This window comes from Zosterops lateralis, assembly GCF_965231275.1.
Source record: "Zosterops lateralis genome assembly, chromosome: 7".
NCBI lineage: Eukaryota > Metazoa > Chordata > Aves > Passeriformes > Zosteropidae > Zosterops > Zosterops lateralis.
In genome coordinates, this window is record NC_139767.1 from 10,383,060 (window position 1) to 10,402,332 (window position 19,273).

Below are 19,273 nucleotides of genomic sequence, written 5' to 3' on the forward strand. Positions count from 1 at the left end.
CCCTGCCCTGCCCGGCCCCGGCCCCAGCCCCCGGCCCGCCGCGCACAGACAATGTCCGCCGGGAGGGGAGGGCAAGGCAAGGGAAGAGAGGCGCATCGGCGGCGGCTCGGCGGGCAGCGGGCACCGCACGGCGCCCCCGCCCAGGGGCTTTCCCGGCAGGGGAAGGGCCGCCCCCGGCCCCGCACCGCCCCGGGGGCTGCGCTGGGGCTGAGCCCGAGCCCGGAGCCCGCCGCCCGCTCCCGCCCGCCCGCGGCGCCCACCTGGTCGGCGAGCTTGAGCACGGCCATCCTCCGCCGCGGCTCCCGCGCACATGCAGCTCCCGCCACGGGCGGCCAGCGCGCCCCGCCACCGGCGCTGCTGCTGCTGCTGCGGCGGCTCCGCTTCCCGCGGGGCGGGGGCCGCTCGCCCGGGCCGGCCCAGGAAGCAGGGGGAGGCGGGCTGCCGTACCGCCACCGCCGCCTGCCGCCCGCCGCCGCCTTTGTTCGCGCCGCGGCCGCTGCCGGAGCGGAGCCGAGCCAGGGCCCGGGGCTCTCGGCGCCCCCGCCCGCCGGGCAGCGCGGGGGGCGGTACCGCAGGGCCGGGCGGGTCCGCCCCGCGCCCCGGCCGGGATCCGGCACCTGCCGCCCCCGGGACGCCCGCACCGGGACACCCGCACCGGGGACACCCGCACCGGGACGCGGCGCTGCCCCTCGGCCGGGCACCTTTCCCCCCGCGGGGGCGGCCCCGAGGGCACCGCGCTCGGCCCTGGGGGGTGAAGCCAGAGAACGCGTATCTCCAGCCCTGGTAGAGGGAGAAGCCGAACCCTTAGCCTCTCCCTTCCCTCCAAGTGTGCGTGCAAATCCAGTAGTCAAATCCCATCACACAGACACGACTGTTCGACAGGAGTCTTTGGGGGGGGTTTAACCTCTTTTTGTAGTGGCTATCTTAAAAATCTGATAACTCCTGACAGTCCAGGTCTCTTCCTACTAAATATAGTATTTCATTTTTGAAAAACTAACACACTAGATAAAAAGTATAGTTTAATAAGCACACAAACTAGCCCCAGAGTCCCTTCCTCATGCCGCAGAGGAAAGTGAACACCATTCACTGTTCCTGTTGAGCTGGCCTGGGGGAAACTTCAGTTCCACCCTAGAGCTGGCTGTCAGTGTGACCAGAGCACCAGTGCACAGCCAAGTATGCAAGCCCAGGGGCTGGCAAGGAGGGAAAGAGAAAAAGAAGGGAAAAAAGCGTGAAAGGGTAAATTTACTTTCTTTCTTACCCCTCAGAGTCGACAAGGTAAATCCCTGAAGCATGTGATTTGATGAAAATCATTGGCACAATGCACAGCTACAGGAGTTACGCACACGCTGAAGGTAATGAGGGTAATTACATTTTTTCCAAGGACATGTAACTGAAGAGCAAAGGACTGAAGATTCCCTCTTCTCCTTCTCCAAGTCACACAAAGGCCAGGTATTTTCTCACAAATTAGATTCTGCAGTAAGAAACTCCCATACACTGCAATGAATCCAATATGACAGTGATTTATGGCTTTTCAACCCTTAATTACAGAATGAGGTGACTCTAAATACTTTTTTTAAAAAAGGGAAAGGGTCTTCTATGGAAGAAAACCAATCCAGCAAGGAAGCAGACATTGGTTTCAGGCTTTTGAGGGATCATTATAAGTGGAGATTAAAAATATCACACAATTTACAACAGATTTTAACTCCAACTATTTTAAAGGGTAAAATAGTGTTAATATAAATCAGTCTTTTAAGGAAAAAAAAAAAAAAAAAAAAAAAAAAAAAAAAAAAAAAAACACACCACCAACCAAACAGTACTTTCTGTGTCCCACCAATTCAGGCCAGAAATTCTGCTTTGACAGTCCACTCCCAGGCTCTGTTGAAAAACATGCTCACCACACCAAGGTCAGAAGTAAGCAGAAGTTAGCTCCTAGCTGAAAAAAAAAAAAAAAAAAAAAAAAAAAAAAAAAAAACAAGGAAAACAAAAATGAACAAACAAACAAAAACAACAACAACACCAGTAAAGAGGGGAAAATGCGGTTAAACTTGGTGGATACCTAAGGAAAATGATTTTTCACATTTGTTCTTTGCTCTCCTCACTTTCTGATCAAAAATTTGGTACAAATCTTTGTACCTTCTTTGGGACTTCTGACACTCTCCTGTCAGGGGGATAAATCATCTGAATGGAAATCTGCTGATGCAGTAGGAGCTGAGCTGCTTGGGAGTCAATAACTGGGCTAGATGTGAGCTGGAGCTCATAGAGGAGATGGGTCATGACAGTGTTATAATATTTTTCTCAAGTTTTTTGTTCCCAACAAGCAGAGTTTCATGGCAGCTCCTCTTTCCCAGGCCCCACAGGATGTGTCTAGGAGGACCAACCCCTACAACTCCACTCCTTGGAAAGGCCCCCAGGGACATGCAGGACTGCAGAAAGTGTTTACATCCCATATTAACCACACAGCTCTCAGTTTACAGAGGTCCTTACAATTTTATTTACACTTTCCATTTAAAGGATCATTTGCATGAACTGCCAAGAGTAGTCACAGTGTAACAGTCATTACCCACACAGTAAAGGAGTCCAAGATTTCTCTGAAAGTACAATGTCCTCCTCTCCTGTTCACAAAATAGCACAAACAACTATGTTCCAGTCATGCACAATCAACAAAACCTTTTCTGAGCTATTTTACTCAACAACTTCTTAGACCAGGCTGGTACATAACTAATTCCATGTAGCACTAATGTTCACTTTCCATACTGAGACATTAAAAAGTAACATCAAAACACGTGTGCAACATGCTTAATGAGAATACATTTGAGCTTGCCAGATACTGTCATCTTGGATTAAACCTGTATTTGGAAAGGAAAAAGCCCTAGGGCTACACTGGGCCTCTGACAAGGGAAGTGGAAACAAACCCTCTAAGGACAACAGGTGCATTTGTTCCTTGCTGACCCATACCCAATTCTAAGAGGGTTCTGTGCATGCAGATGAAGTCTTCTGTGAAACACAAGCCCCTATTGCATATTTTAAAAAGCAAAATAGGAACGTGAAAGTTTGAACTTCAGCACTTAAGCAATTTCTGTCCAACAGAAAGGAAGAACAGAACTGCCCGAACTCTGTGGCAGCTGCCCATACTTATTGATCTTCTGGCCACAACACAATTTGTTCTGTAGTGTATGGGCCCAGTATCACAGATGTCTGCCTTTTCTTTTTTTTACCTTTTCATTTTTGTCCCTAGAAAAACCAATGTTGCTTCAGTTCCATCTAAACTGGGCTGTTTAGCCATTTGCTATCAGCAGTCATACATATATGAGACATTTCCTCACTTAGATTTTGTGTCAGGAAAGCCTCTTAGCATTCTTATACCCACCTGGACTCAACAAAACTCCCAGGCACACTTAGATCTAGGCATGTGACTTCAACAGGACTCCATCATCATCATAAACAATCAGCCTTTGGTTAAGATCTCACATGTCATTCTCATATGGGGTAATAGTGCAAGTCTTCATTTGGGTATTGGTTTAGGACTTGAGAGACTCACCATTAATTCTCTCTCATGCCACAGTGTTCCTGCCTGGTGCTTGTTCCTCGTGCTGCTTGGCTTGCTGCCTGTAGAAGGAATTCTCCCACTTCGTGAGGAATGCCCTGTGACAGCCTTAAGTCTCAAGGCATCAGCTGGGGCGGGATTTCAGGTAAAGGCCACTGGCTACTGCTCTGAGCATTACTCTGCCACCACAGACTCAGTGTTAAAAGTTATGCACTTCCCATGTGGTTACCAGGGAAGAAAGCAATATTGTTGAATTAAATCCATTATACTGTATATACATGCTGTAGTGAGCTGGGACATGGGTGGGAAATGGGTGAACAGCCTACACAAAAGAGCAAGTTCAGGAATTCTCCCTGCACCCTGTTTCTCCTGCAGCAATACGAACATGTCTGCAAATTATCTGCTGAATCCCTACAAAGCCTCCTGCATCTCAAACAGACAGATCTCTGCATTAGTCTGATGTTTCTGCAGCCTAACAGGATGTGGTCACTTTAAGGCAGCCAAAAGTCTGCACTGCCACCCTCCTCCCTGCTCCTGCTCTGCCTGCACTGTTGAGCAGCAGAGGCAGGGGAAGGGTTCTGCTCTGGTTTTCACTCCAAAGTCATGTCTGCTGCTGTATTTAAGCACGATGATCATTCACAGATGGAGGGTGCAATTGTTCCTAGACGTATGTTTGGCTCCTGCCTCATGAAGAAAACTAAGTACATACAGTCAGCATATTCCTCAGCAGTGTTTGTTTGCCACTGTTGAGCATGGATGAAGGACAGAACCAATACCAGAAGATGTATTTGTTCTCTCTAACTGTTTCTAATAACGCCAAATACCTGGCATGCCTCTGGTCTCTACCTGTTGCCTGTCCTCTAACAGCAGCATGTGAACATTTTGCTGCACATTTTTCCCCCTTACAGATCAGTGGGAGTCAGATTAGAGTGATGTATAAGCATCATTATGAGTGTCTGCTGTGGGAGAAACAAGCACAAACATACAGAGCTGTGTGAATTTGAAATGGAAGGGCAGACTGGCCACAGCAGGAGACTGGCAAGCAGAACACCAAAGACAGTAACTAATAATCATTGCTGTCACCATCTCCCCTCCTGCATTGCTTCAGCACACAGGGTGACTGTGGGGTGGGAAGGGGGTGATCATCTCAGATGTTTTAAGCTGCCTGTCATTGCCCTCTCCAAGTCTTCTTCCTTCTGTTTTAGTATGATTTTTTTTCCACAAGGTGGAATTTATTCTATTATTTTTTTTTTGCCAAAAGTGATACTTTTTATCCCATTAAGCTATTTTTCCTCCTAGACCTACTTGTTTAATATTTACACGGGACAGGGGGTGAGGTGGGGACAGTGTGAAATGAAACAAAGTGAATCAATCCACTGATAAGGGCAGAGAGGGGCAAAGAGGAGACCTTGGAAGCACCTCCACTTGTCCAGACACAGACCTCCTCTCATTTCAAACACTCTTTGATTACACTTCTGCAACCATGTAGTTATTGCACAGCAAGGCTTAGACATATGATACAATAAGAAGCTGTGAATTTAAAGCTGGAATTATAATTATTACAGCCTTCTGCTGTGTTACTCAGAAAAGAATAAGCACTCCCTCATATATTAGGGTGTCCTTATAGTTAGTCTGAGCTAGCACCTCTCTTGAAGATGTCCATGTAATTAGTACTAGGCATTGAAAATGGGAGGAATTAAGGCAGATGACAACTAGACAGGCTAAACAGGGTCAACTCCTTTCTAGTTATGGTAGCCTGGAAATACATCTCTGCAAAGAGAAAGATTTCACTGACAGTAGAAAGCATTAGCCTCACTCCAGTTCTTAAAGCAACATGTTAGTGGCCTCCCTGTGAAAATACACACCCATCTTTACCATTCCTGACAAGAGACTGCAACAAAATTTTCAGCAGTGCTCAATCTAGAAACCAGGTAAGTATTCCCTGTATCACATAAAAAGGGCCAGAGAGATCTGTGTTACTTTGCTGTTGGGGGTTTTTACTTTTATCTCCTGTTCTTCTTCCCTGGAAAACACCAAGTTATCTGATTCTGCTTTAAGCTTTCCAACAGAAAAAAAACCCCAAAAGTATAAAAAAATAAAACCAACAAAAAAACCCAACTCATGAGACACTTCACCACACTATGGAGCTGCAGGCTTGGCTGTGGAGTCTAGACTCTACCACAACAGACACTCTGTACCAACTCATACTGAAGTACTAGGGGAAAAAAAGAGGAAAAAGAAATGAGGAAAAAGAAGATGACCAAAACCATATTAACAAGAGGGAAGCTCAGTATGCAAATTTTCTGTTCTCAGCCCTATTCCATTTATAGGTATATAAAATATCTTTAATCTTCTATGTCATTAATCTTTTAGGGGAAACATGAAGAGAAATTTTCCACTGACTTAAATTCTGAAGTATGTCTGACCTTTAAAGAATTCAGCAAATGGTGTCCAGGGGGTAAGATTCCTGTTACATTGAAACATCCCCTGTACCCCTCTGAGTGAAACATCAGGTAATTGTGTAAGTTGTATTTGTCTAATTAGTCACACTCACTAAAAAGATGAGTTTAAACAGACACTACACCAACCTCTCTTTACACACTACTTTACTATATAAACTATAGCAAGTAGTTACCTATAGTACCTAGCTTAGAAGTCTCTTTTTTACTTGCATCCTCCTTAAACTTATTGAGCTGTCACACTAATATAAAATACCAATTTTTAATCTCAGTTGCATCAGGAAATCATTATTATTTAAATATAGCAAGATTTCATGTCCTTGGTCTTTTCACTTCACAGTACCTGCATAATCTTCATTTCTGTCTAGTATTAGAGTAGCCAGTGGGACACCAATGGATGCATGCCAGCAGTGTTGAAATCTATTAGCTGAAACAGACTAATTTTTGAAAGAAACCACTGGGTCAATTGTCTAAGGTTGCAGTCTTGAAAGTAAAGAATTGCACAAACGAAATTGGGAATCCATATTCATCCCTTCTCAATGTGCAGAGAAGAAGAAAGAGCCTGTGCCTGAGCAGGAAGAGTCCAACACCAGTTCTTAAGACCCAGGTAAGATTTGGGAATATTTTGATTGTGAATTCCTTCCCCAAACTCAACTATATTTCCCACAGGGCCCAAAGGCAAGCAGAACATCTAATTTTTCATGTTACACAAAGAATGAAAAGCAATTCCTGACGTTGCATTTAATTAGAAGGGGTGTGGAAGCCCACAGTGACCAATATGCAATTGCCAGCAAGGAGGGAGCAGCACTGTTTGTGGTAGTTTGTGTTTCTCCCTGATATTAGGGTTTAGCTCATAATCCAAAGGGAGCAGCTTCTTCCCTTGCATTAGAGAAATTATGTGGCTCAGAGCTCTGGAGGGAGAACAGTGTGACAGAGGGTATCAGTAACGTTATTTTTGGAGGAATGCTGGAACTCTGGAATAAGTTCAGATCTGCTGGATGCAAGCTAATGGAAACAAATCAGCCCAACAGCCTGTAGTCCATGTTGCTTTATAGATATAAAACGTGCTTTGCACTACAGTACATTCCCTTACAACAAGGAAACATTAGACTAGAACTTCACAGAATGAAGGTCTGTGAAAGAAACCAATTTAAATATCTCAACACACTAAAATATAGATGAGAATTTATGATTTGTTTCCAGGAGAACAAAGGGTACATATACTATGGTATTGGCTTACCTCTAAGCCAAGCTAATTGCATCTTCCCAAGCCATGCTAAAACTGATATCCAAATTCTTCCTAGAAAATAAATCAAACCAAACCATTATATACACTTCTGCTGTAGCAATACTTGGAAACAGGAGGAAACTAATATTCAAGGTCACAGGCCACAGCCTAGAAGCTTGTCTGCGAGCTGAAGAGGGTGATGGGGCTCAGCTCCATGTGTGTACAAAAGGCAGAAAAAGCCAACAAACAGCCAGCACAGCTCTGAAAATAAGCAGAAACACCAAGCTCTTTGGGGCACAGAACCAATGGGAGGAGCAGACTTGGAAAGAGTTTGTTTTGCATTTGGAAACAAAACTATCTACGCTCTCCTGCAAGTTTAAAACGAGATAATGTGCCATAGCTGATACACAGGCGTTTCTTGTTCTTCTATCAGAAGATACTTCTGCCAACTCCAAATTTCATCCTGCTACTCATGCAAATGAAGAAAATAATGTTTTGCTTATAGCTTTTCTAGTGCCTGGTCCAACTGCAGTTTGTGTCCCAATACTTGGCCAACTGTATTAGCTGCTACACAGGCTGAGGAGGACAAAGGTCTTCTCCTGAAGAGCACAAACCTTTGGAACACAAGGAATGAACGAAATACAGCAGCATAGTTAACTGAGTTTAGTTTTACTAAATTTTACCTTAGGTACTTTGTAACTGCTACAGGGACTTGCGTTTGCAGATTGTTCATTCTGAAGTGGGTGATGGTGGCTCTTCAGGTTATGCATTTTGAGATGTTTTATTCCTTATGCTCACTACTTCCTCACTAAAAACCAGGATTTGACTTTTCACAATGGTTTATACTGTAAGCCTGAGGGAGGAAAAATCCATTTTTCTTTCTGTGCTTCAGTCAAAGAAGGAAATAAGTCACATGAGCCATGAAAGGACTTTGATCCAGAACTAGAGAATGTAAATGCTTTACAGATGCCAAATAAGGATGTTTTTTTCCATAGAAAAAGAAAACAAAGAATTCTCTATCCCAACTCCTTTTCATTTCCAAACAAGGTAATGGAAGAATTTTGTAAGGTTTTGATGGAAGCTCCGTTTCTCCAAGAGGTTGTTCTGGTTTTAATAATCACATACATTCATCAGAATAAACAACTGATTGTTTTGACAGGGGCTTATTGTGTTTCTGTGAGGGAAGAAATAATTCGTTTAGATCATGTGTGTCTCTTAAAGCCTTACAGCAACTGGAGAGAAATGGTAAAGAGGCAGGAATCCATCCTTAACTGCAATGACATTGGTGACATTCTAATGACCTGCCTGATGGCCATGCTGGGGAAGAGCCCAGCACATACTGACACTGGGGGAGCCCTTGGAGAAAGTGCCATGGATAGGAACATCCTGTGATTGATCAGGTTTATTTCTACTGGATTTTTGGATAGCACATAATCTTGCTCTGGCTTACAAACATCAACATCAGTTCATCCTGCACGTTCTTTACAAAATCCCTGCCTCTGTGGGTAAGAACTGCTGAGAGTCTTCAATAAAAGAAAGATCCAACAGACTAAAATATGAAGCATTTCCAACTAAACCCTACTTTGCCTCTAAGAAATGAGGATTCCACCCTCTATTTATTTAGGTTGGAACAAGGTATCAGAGAGGAAAGTCATGACTCCAAGACTGAGTACCTCTGTTGCAGTCTATTCAATCTCCTTTTAAATGGATTTGTCTTTCACTGTAGAAGACTTTTAGAGCTCACACAATGTGAATATCTGCTCTATGTTTCTAAAAAACAATGTGAATTACTCTTTATGTATGCAGAATACAATAGTTAAAGTTCTTCTGGCATTGTATATTCTTAAACATGTGTTTTGCACAGTATTTTGACTTAGCAATGAATGGAATAAATGATGCTGAGCACACATGCCTGGTCCCCAGATAAAAATCTATAGATTCAGCCCATACAGATGGGCCCTGCACTTGCACAAAGCCTGAAACACATTTGTAAAATTCTGCATGAGTGCAGATGTCTTCCTTGATCCTCTTGCAAGATCAGAAGGTTGGGTCAATGGCTGTGCTCCAGATAATGTCACTATTAACATCTCCAGACATAGCCACAGATACAGCTACAAGAATAAAGCAGGTCAGAAATGAGCTTCTAAGCTTATGGTACAGCTGCCCTTACTCCCCACTAATTCCCTAAATCCCAGAGCACAGTGAGAACGAAAAAACACCTTGCTGGTAGAAAAACAGGGCCATAAAGCAGCCAGTGTTCTGATATAGGAGATGAATGTTGGAGTTGAAAGATGTCAAGCCTACGTGTCTGGGGAACAGTAAGGTGAGAGTTCATTCTGTTCTTTCTCAAAGCAAAACTATGTGAGTGTATCAGGATATAGCTTTTTTGATTTATACTTCACATTAAGATCAAATTTATGCTTGTATACTAGTACTAATGATTTAATAATGCATTAACATCTTAACTTTGCTGTCCAGCCACAGCAGAATTAGTGACTACTTACAATAAATAATGTTACAAATCATACTGCTATCACACAGCACTTCCTGGCAGGTTTTGCAGTTCCTTTAGCACAGGAAACATGTTTCAGTAGAGCATTTCAATGATTCCATGACTTTTTCTGTTGACTACACAGGAAACTAATTTTCCAAACAGTATGTTACAAATTCAAACCCACTGACATGGAAGAGGGGAGGAGAATCCAGTCAGAGAGGCAGGAAAAGCCATGCCTGTATTACTGGGATGCTCCCCACTAAACAGCAACATCTTGACCCAGTACGCCAAGTAGGGCAGACTGGTTTAATCACCATGGTCTGCAATTCAGTGAGAGACTCCTTCCTAAGTCCCCCACGTCACACCACTGATTTGCCAGCAGCTTAAGATAGCTGACAGCAGGCTGCACTCTTCCTTTCCAGCATCAGGACAGATGGCCTCAGCTCACTCCAGCAACTCAGTTTAGCTGCTATAAAAAAAGAAACACTAAGAAGCATTCTTATCTCAGCAATGAGACATAGCCAAGCCCTGGAAAGGAAAGAGAACTTGCCTCCTGAAGGACAGAAAGCATTGTTCTGTCACAGTGAATAGCACCAGCAGGGCTTTCAGAAGGCCTTCTACAGGCAGGCTGCTGGGAAGAATTCACATCCTAAACACGCCTTGCAATAATTTACCCCAGATGCAAATAAGTGGTTAAATTTTCAACAGCTACTGAACTGCAGTATTTCTTAGTGTTCTTGGATGAAAGACAATAAAACAGATCAATCTGTATCAGTATCTCTAGAAAGATGAAGAAGGGATTGCAAGCATGGCTGGCACAGCCTTTCCAACTGTGCACAGCCCAGGGAGCAGCGTGGCCTTAAGTGACTCCCTCAAGGTTTACAGGGAATTTACCAGCTCAGTCATGGCTTGAAGACCTCCTGGTCTCCTCAGAGATCAGATCCTGACACTCATTCCTGCAGGCCCTAAAACCAGCTTTAAGCCCATTGTTTCCAGAGGATAAATGCCTTCTTTCCACAGAAACATCCAAGTAGGAACTGGTAAAAGGTGATGTATCATAGTTAGAACGAAACAGAAAACCACTGAAAGTACCAATATCCAATGTGTGCACAACATACAAGAAAACAGCAGATAAAATTAATCATTCACATGGTAAGTAAATTTTTCTCCCCAGAACAAGGTAACAAGTGTCCTCTGATTTACTGGAAGACCCCCCTGACTCCCCTCAAGATGGGTTCCCAGAACTGGTACTGTGGCAATTTCTGCAATGAAGACTCAGCAAATACTCTGGCAGAGCAGGAAGTCCCAGCACCCGCCACTGTGCTTTCATCACTATGCACTGCTCCTCCTTTACACCCACACTTGCCTGATTTTAAGCACATAAGTCAAACTTCTGACAATACACAAGGTGTACAAGATAGTTTCACATTTTAACTGTAAATTAAAAGAGCAAAACAGAACTATTTGCTTGTTAAGATCCTTGTTCTACATAACACTGGGCAAGACCTTAAATCTCCATCCTCAAGAAATATATTTTTATGTACAGGTAAATAAGAAAGCACTTGAGCTAAACGTAGTGGTAGCTGGTACTTGATTAAGATAGCTGGAGTTTTATTTTGACTTTAAGCCATATAAAATTGATGGGATGTAACAAGAAAATGATCCAAATAAAGAAGAAAACTGAATGAGCAAAACAATATAAAAATTTAACAGATGAAACATGCTTAAAATAAAAAGTTAAAAGTAATTGCTCATCAGCTGGGATGTTGAGAGGAACTGAGCAGGGTTGATGATTACTACTTTTATCAATGGAAGAGCTCACATTCCTGAAATAGGGAAGAATAAATAAAAGGATTGCTTGTGTTTCCAGAGATGATTTGCAACGATAACAGAAGCATTACAATCAGATGCACATTAATTCCTGTGGAAGGAAAAATTACAATCCCCAGCAGCAAAAGTCCAGAGGCAGGTAACAAGGCAGCCTCAAGAACTTGAAAGAAGAGAAGAACAGAGGCAAAACCTTTAACAGATGTGTAAGGAAGTTCTTTGATACCTGAACTGCACAGGAAGTCTCAAACCATCTCCCAGATGGCAGTATCTGTATCACACAGGCATCCTGCAGGGGCAGCAAGGACCCAGACTTGAGGCCTCTGACAATGAAGAATTCTTTATAGGCCTCGCTTGGAAAGGGATTAAAAATAACCCAATGAAAATGGATGCAACTCAAGCAACTAGTGATACACACTAAAATGTAAATGTGGTGGTGGTTGGACTTGGTGCTTTGGTTTGGTTTTGCCTTTTTTTTAATCTGTATATCCTATACTACATGAAAAATGACTGTAATACATGGCATTACCCCAGCATGAAGGAAGCAGAGCTGGCAGCTGACAGACTGTCATGAACAGCAGACTTGCTTTTCTAACACCAGCAGAATAATCAAAGTATGAAAACATAGTAACTGCAAGAAGTTTGTACTGCAGGTCTGTCTCCAGTGACTGAAATGCCCAAGAGCTACCTCTACACAGAGAAGTATAGAAAGAAACTGTAACTGGCCATAAGAGAAAATGCAGCCTGCACCCAGGAGCATAAATGTGGTTTCTACTTGGACATGGGCATGTAAATGCATCTTAACATGGGAAGACTGAATATCTGGGAATTTATTCTCCCATCTTCAGACAGTGATTCAGAGAGATCTTAATATATATAAGCCATATGAATGCTTATGCAATTACTAACTGTAACTCCTACAAATAGTAAGCAGATGCTATGCATGACAGCATTTGGTAATAAAACATCTCTGTTTCTGTAAACTCTGCAGAAGTGTCTCACCAAAATCTTACACACAACACAGCAAAATCAAAAAACCATAGGGTGGTGATTACTAGCAGGGAAGCACTTTGGACTAAGACAGACTTGCTTAGCAAACTGAGAAGCCCACTTGCCTCTTCAGAGTCAGCAAAATATTGAATACCAGCGTCAGCAAAAAGATTGGAAAACTAAGGTTGAGTTTCTGGTATGAATCTTGGCCTGTTGCTGTCCCAGGCCTATCATACTCTGTGTGGAGGTGGCAGAAAATTTCAAACATCAGCCTGAAACACTGAATAACCTCAGACAAGAAGGACACTTTTTGGAAACACACTACCTGATCAGGATAACCAGGCTTGGCACCAACTAGTTGAAAATAGTATACTTTACCTTAGCACCAACAAATTGTAGGATGTGTTTAATAGTGTGTTAGTTCACACAGGCAGATTCATCCACATCAGCAGGCATCTCTAGGCTTAGTTTAGATACTAACCAGGAAGCCCCATTTCTAGAATGAAAAAGTTGCAAGAGAAGCTTCTCAGTGGCCACCTGAGAGTCCTCCATGAGTCATGTGTGAGTGACTCTCTTGGCACAGAAGAGCAGGTGAAAAAGGGGCAGGTGCTGCAGACCCAACCACCAGAGAAGTAGCTTTACACCTGTGCTCCAATACCCTGCTCCAGCAGCATCCAGGCAAACATCAAAGGCAGGGATCCAGACTCCTCCTGCAGGAGACTCCAGCTGCACTAGAGGAGTTTGGAGCTCTAATGGCAATTACAGTTTTGCTGCTGCCTGAGCAGCAAAACAACCTTACAGCTTCCCACGAGGAAGTCAAGCTCACCATTTCCAAGAGAAAAAAACCCAAGCTGATTTGCGAAGTGTGCTGTCTCCAATTTTCTAAGCTTTAAATGAAGCCTGTACCTGAAGAAAACTGCACTTACATTAAATGATGACTTGTAACTGCACTTATATTAAATGATGACTTGTCATTGTACTTTGGGGATGCCTTATGCTAAGTTTAAGTTACCATGGTTACATATTTCACAATAAATCTAATACTAAACAGGAGGGAATAAGAAACAATTATGCCTTTGATTTTGCTTTTAAGTATCAGGTGTTTGTGATCTTTTTTAGGGTACTGACACATACCAGAGAGGGACTTATAAGCTGCAGAAGGACTTTTTACAAGGGCATGGAGTGATAGAACAAGGGAGAATGGCTTTTAACTGAAAGAAGGCACCTGTGAAGGTGGTGAGGCACTGGAACAGGTTTCCCAGAGAAGTTGCCCCAACCCCTGGAAGTGTTCAAGGTTGGATGGAGCTCTGAGGAACCCGGACTAGTAGATGTCTCTTCCCATAGCAGGGGGACTGGTTGATCAAGTCCCTTCCAACACAAACCATTCTCAGTCTACTGAGTATGTTTTTATATATGAGACTATATTTATATTGCTGTATTACCATTACCCTGTAACTGGTAATGGTAATTACAGCAATATAAACATTAACATTTGTATACAGATGAATGTTTAATATATACTGAAGTGAGTAAAAAATTGCCTGCACTCACTGAGTATTATGTACATTCCAATCTTGTCAAAATGAACTTAGGACCTAATGCTACAAAAAGCTCTACCTCTATCTCAACAGGGTTTTAAGTCTGATCTACACATCATTGTGCTAATTCTATGGAAATATAAGATACATGTACAGAAACATCTGCAAACTAATATTAAGAATAATTAAATTATTTTGTATACATTTAACTTACTTTTATTGAGTGAGGAAACAGCCTTTTCTGAAGGTCATTTCTTTGGTCTTAAAAACTGAAACTCAAGCCACCTGGTTTTCATTTCCTGCCATATTCCTTCTGTCTCAGCTGCACACTGTGCTAAAAACAAAGGCTCCATTCTTTAATTGTGAATATCAGACGCCTTTAACCTTCATTCTGTTGTTAGTGCCTTGGAATGTGAAAAAGTTAATATACAATATCCTCTTTTATTAGCTAAAATAATAAACGGCCAGTTGCACTCCTTTTATCAGCTGGGCTCAAGACCCGCAGATCCCTGGAGACTTAAGAGTTCAACAGAGACAAAAATGTATGGCTTTCAAAGCAAAATCACTATTTAAACACAGTTCTGTTCTACTGTTTTGGATGACAGGCAGGGATTGAAGGTCACTGTTTCTAAAGTTACCTAAGAAAAGTCTAGAAATAAGTCACCTCAGACCTTGTCACCCTATGGTGGTGAACAGCTGTCACATCTGGTCTCAATCAACAGCCAGGAACCAACAGCGAAGGGCGAGCCTATTCCCAGGCTTGGATGAGGGATGGTTTTAACAGAAACCACTGCTTCAGAGCAGCAGGACCACTGAAAGATGGCATTATTCAGCAAGAAACACAAGCCCTAAGAGGAAATGGGGCACAAGGGGAGCAACTTGTGCAGCTCATTGAAGAATTTTATTGGCAGCTCAGTGCAGAAGATAGTTGCTAATAGAACAAAGAAATATTTGTCTATCAAGGTGACCAAAATGTCTCCTACCTCTGAAAGGAACAGATTTTGAGTGAAGAAAAAAATGTGTGCAGACTCTGGAGATGATTTTTAAAACAAATAAGCAAGTAATCAAAATCTCTTTCCATCAAGAAAGCAAGCTTTCATAAAACCCAAAACTCTAATTACGACCACTAATAATTGACAGTCACACTAAGTCACAATAATTGCTTTGAGATCAGATACAATCTTGGGATAAATAGATCAGGTCCATTAATTTACTCCCTCCTCATTTATTCAGAATTCATGAAATATTTGCTGCTGTTTAGCCTGCTGATAGAAGAGCTTATTCATAACTTCCATAACATTTGGCTTGGGGGTCATGTTAGGAGTGAAGCAGCAGCACTCCTTACCCAGTGCTGTGCTGGACCCCTTAACCAGGCTTCTGGGCAGCCTTTGCCAGCCCTGCCATGCTTTCCAGGGGTACAAATGGGAGGGGAGTGCAGGGAGGGCTCCACTTCAAACCACACAGGTCAGAGGAACCACTGGAGGCCAGGAGCAGAAATGTTTCCATTACTGCTTGTGAGATTCAAGCCAGCATATGGCATCACACTGATGTACACATTTATACTTTGGATCAGAGACTCTCCCATTTACCTCTTCCATTTTTATTAAACTGGCAAAGAGTGAGATTTTGCACTTGGTTCACAGATGTACATTAAGTAACAGGCAATCGCTTTACTTGTACATCAACACTTCCCACATTTAGTGAAGAAACAAAATTTGAAAGCTGTTTCCCATCCCACCCCAGTCTATTAGTAATGAGGGTATTCATTGCAGCAGCTTAAACTGAGGAAAAATATGTTCCTTAGCTTGGAGAAAAATATGTAGAATTATCAGTGTGATGAAACACTGGCTGAAACTTGATTTCACAACAGTCATTGCACCAAAAGGTTTAAGAAAGTGGCCTTTAGAGACAAACTGGTAAAAAGTAACAGAAAATAAAATTTGTGCCATGTAATCTCAGGGCATCACATGGCTGTAAAATTGATAAGGAAAACACTTCTGGTTTAGTTAGCTAGTGAAGCCAGTAAACAGAATGTACGCCACAGTTGATAACAAACATTCCTAATGATTCCTTGCATTTATTGTTATGATAATTCTGTTTATTACAACCATACCAAGCTCCAAGCTCTTTTATAACATGTCAGAAGCTACTTCACAATCAACTATTTTTCAGAGAGTGGAATTATTTCATTGACAAGAACAAAATGTTGGGAGTCTGGCTAAAAACTGAGGACTTTTACATGCAATTTTACTTTAAAATTATCCCATTCATACTTGGCTGCATAATTCTTTGAAATTCTGTCTATAAATCTCAAAACTTTACTCCGGGCATCAAAATTCTGTTCTTGTGAAAACAACAGCCATTCCTTAAGCTATCTAAGGATCTCTGAAATAAGGTGAATTAAACTTGACTTATGTCTGTAATAACAACCAGCAAAATACTTCCAGGGTTACTTGCAAACCTTTATTTATGAATCTCAACTCATTAACTCTGCCTCAAGCAGCAGCTCAGGCTGGAAGTTCTGGTGTGCTTGGAAATAAGCTTTGCAATGTTCTGTCTGGAGGACACAGAAAAGACGATCACAGAAAACGCAGCACTTCAGTAACTTGGGATCCCATTTCCTTGTCTGGACAGAACACTGTGACAAATTCAATCTGACTCCTAAAATGACTCCACTCTAAGATGAAGAAGCTGAATGTAAAAAGCCACTGAACAGGCTCCATCTCCACTTTGCTTGGCAGAGGAAGAGTCCCTGTAGCTCAGGCTGGGCAAGACAAGACTATATTTGCACACTGTACTCCCTAGTATTTTCCAAAACAAAATTTGGCAGCTATGTTCTTCCAGACCCCCTGGACCTGAGCAGCACAATCAGAGTGAGACCTTTTCAGCAGTGAGTGATTCTCCACACATCCAGGAACTGTTGCAGTTGCAAGGACAACCAGGAGGGTGAGAGGATTTCTCTTCAGTGCTCTCACTGCCACCGCGGCTACAGTGCCAAGACAAGCAAGGTGAAAAGAAGTCTGACACAGTCGTAAGAGTGAAGGTTTTAAGGCAGCAAATGAGGTGAGAGATGCAGGTTAGAAAGATTCATGGATAAATCAGGTACAAGCAAAATAGGTACAACTAAATCAGAACAGTGGCAGTGAAGGTGTATGTGTGTGAAATTAGACCAGAAGACACAAAAGTGTAAGCAATAAAATGCAGCTAAAACCAAACATAAAACTGAGGAAACTTTAGATCTTTATCTTCAGCTGCTCTCAGAAAGAAGCTTGGACAAACCAAAAAAATTCTCCCACACTTTTAAGATTAGCATACCTTAAGGATAACTGCTAGTCTTGGCTAATTTTAGCTCATCAGCTCAAGCTGTAAAGGGGTACGGCATCCTTTGACAGAGAAGTTTAGACTTTAAGAAATGTAGGTATATACAACTGTTGCATCCTTTTTACCATTAAAAAGGACAAATTAAAAAAATCAGATGCAATCAGAACCCACATCAAATAATAAAATACAATATTCTAAACTAGGAAAGCCAAAAAAAGTATGTCTTAATTCACTGTCTCTACCCAAATGCGTAATTGTAACTGATTTTAAAAAGTAGATTAAAATTAAAAAATCACATACCTTTATTTCTTCTTATAGGTGCCTCCACCTCTTTCTGCATATTGGATGAGCCTGTTCAGGAGAATCAACTGCCAGTGAAGCTTCTGCCCAAAGAGCTTCTTTTGCAATTCACTGATAAAGTTAGGAGCTCTACGTAAATCCAGAAAGGGAGCTGGAGGATAACTGGAAAGGAACTTTGTTCCCTTTAAAAGAAAACCTAATTAAGGAAGTTGAGGAATTGTCTGGACATGCAGATTTTATGCTTGTTACTTGTATTTGTCAAATATCACACTAATTCTGTGACTAGGTTAACTTCTCAGTTGTCAAGCCATGGCATGTCTCCCATTTTCTAAACAAGTAGCAAAACAGCAGATGTTTTTTGTTCACTTAGCCTGTTTTTCTGCATTAATGGCACAATTAATTACCCATTAAAGGATTTTAAATAGTAGTGATCCAAATCCTTCCCATTCATTTTAACTCCTTGGTCTTTGCTGTCCAGAACCAGAAGTCTGCAGGTGAATACCAGCCCCCACCTCAGAGTAAAACCTTCTCATTTATTAATGACTTTAGTTTGTATTGGAAAAGAAACATGTTTGTCTACAGGTGGACAAATGTCGTATCTAGGTAGTTTTTTATTTCCCCCAAATTTCCTCATTAATCTTCCTGTGCTGAATAAAACTCAGTGTGGTCACCAAACAACAAAAGCAAAATCCTTTATGAGGTGCTGGAGGCTCCCAGAAAAATCCCATCAGTCTATGATCCAGAGATGGCCTCTTTTGGTAAGAGTTCCAGAGATCCACAAAGTCTCAAGAAGGATAAAAATGCCTCCTGATGACTCTGCATATCAGGAACTGCACTTAAGTACTGCCACTTCAAACCTGATTTCATACCAGACACTTGGGATAGCAAAAAACCCAAACAGGAACGAACATCAGAGTTTCATGTACAATTCTGTTTCATCAAACAGTTCTCCTTCGCCTTTCTGTCCTTCTCAGGAAACAACAGAAACATTGCATCTTCCTCAAAAATATTAATGAAGTTATTTCTGAGATTTAAAAATGATGAGCTTCAAAAATACAAAAATGAGAACACCTTGAAGTTGTTCCCATCCACTTTGAGAAATTTTTTACAATTTTACTTATTTCTAAGATTAATGATTTTGCTGAAGCCTATCTAGAAGTCAGGAGCCATCATCCATTCCTACCTGCTTCAGAGCTCTCTTTTGGCTCATCTCTCAAAACCCAGTGCTTTTTCTCAGCCCTTCTCCCTCTCTACAGGCACTTGCTTGGTTCTGTCTTGCAGAACTTCTGAGGCAATGAAGATGACAGGCTATCTGTAATACAAACAATACTATTCAGTGACAAAGCACTAGAAATAGACTAGACTGCACCTTATTCTCAGAGGGAACAGTTCAGCAATAAAGACTTCAAGAAGTTGCAGCTGGTTTTACTCACGTTTTAGAATACAACTCACTGTTGAAAAAAGCCACTTTTCCCCTAACAAATCAGTACCTTTTTTAACAGAAGGATCCGAAGTTGCTTTCGTGCCATCCCAAACTCCTAACAAAAATTAGGCCTGAAAGGTAGGGTGAAA

At 42.0% G+C, this 19,273-nt stretch overlaps 1 protein-coding gene and 1 long non-coding RNA gene across 7 annotated transcripts in view; one reads left to right on the forward strand and one right to left on the reverse strand.

Moving 5' to 3' along the window:
• The window catches only part of ANKRD44 (ankyrin repeat domain 44), a 130,521-nt gene extending 130,229 nt beyond the window's left edge, over positions 1–292 (reverse strand). For all 4 annotated transcript variants that reach the window (XM_083865227.1, XM_083865224.1, XM_083865226.1 and 1 more), the window contains exon 1: positions 261–292. In XM_083865227.1, the coding sequence (XP_083721353.1) occupies positions 261–287 (27 nt within the window). In that variant the 5' untranslated portion in view covers positions 288–292. The remainder of the gene's footprint in view (positions 1–260) is intronic.
• A 396-nt stretch (positions 293–688) lies between these two features.
• Positions 689–9,173, forward strand: LOC310911455. Of its 3 annotated transcripts, none has more exons than XR_014590515.1 (5): positions 689–783; positions 1,266–1,449; positions 3,563–3,689; positions 6,551–6,610; positions 7,737–9,173. It is a non-coding gene; the product is annotated as an uncharacterized lncRNA (long non-coding RNA). The 3 variants fall into 3 exon arrangements; XR_014590516.1 differs by having other exon boundaries at positions 6,344–6,610; positions 7,737–9,172; XR_014590517.1 differs by having other exon boundaries at positions 6,344–6,610; positions 8,453–9,170.
• The last annotated feature ends 10,100 nt before the right edge of the window (positions 9,174–19,273 follow it).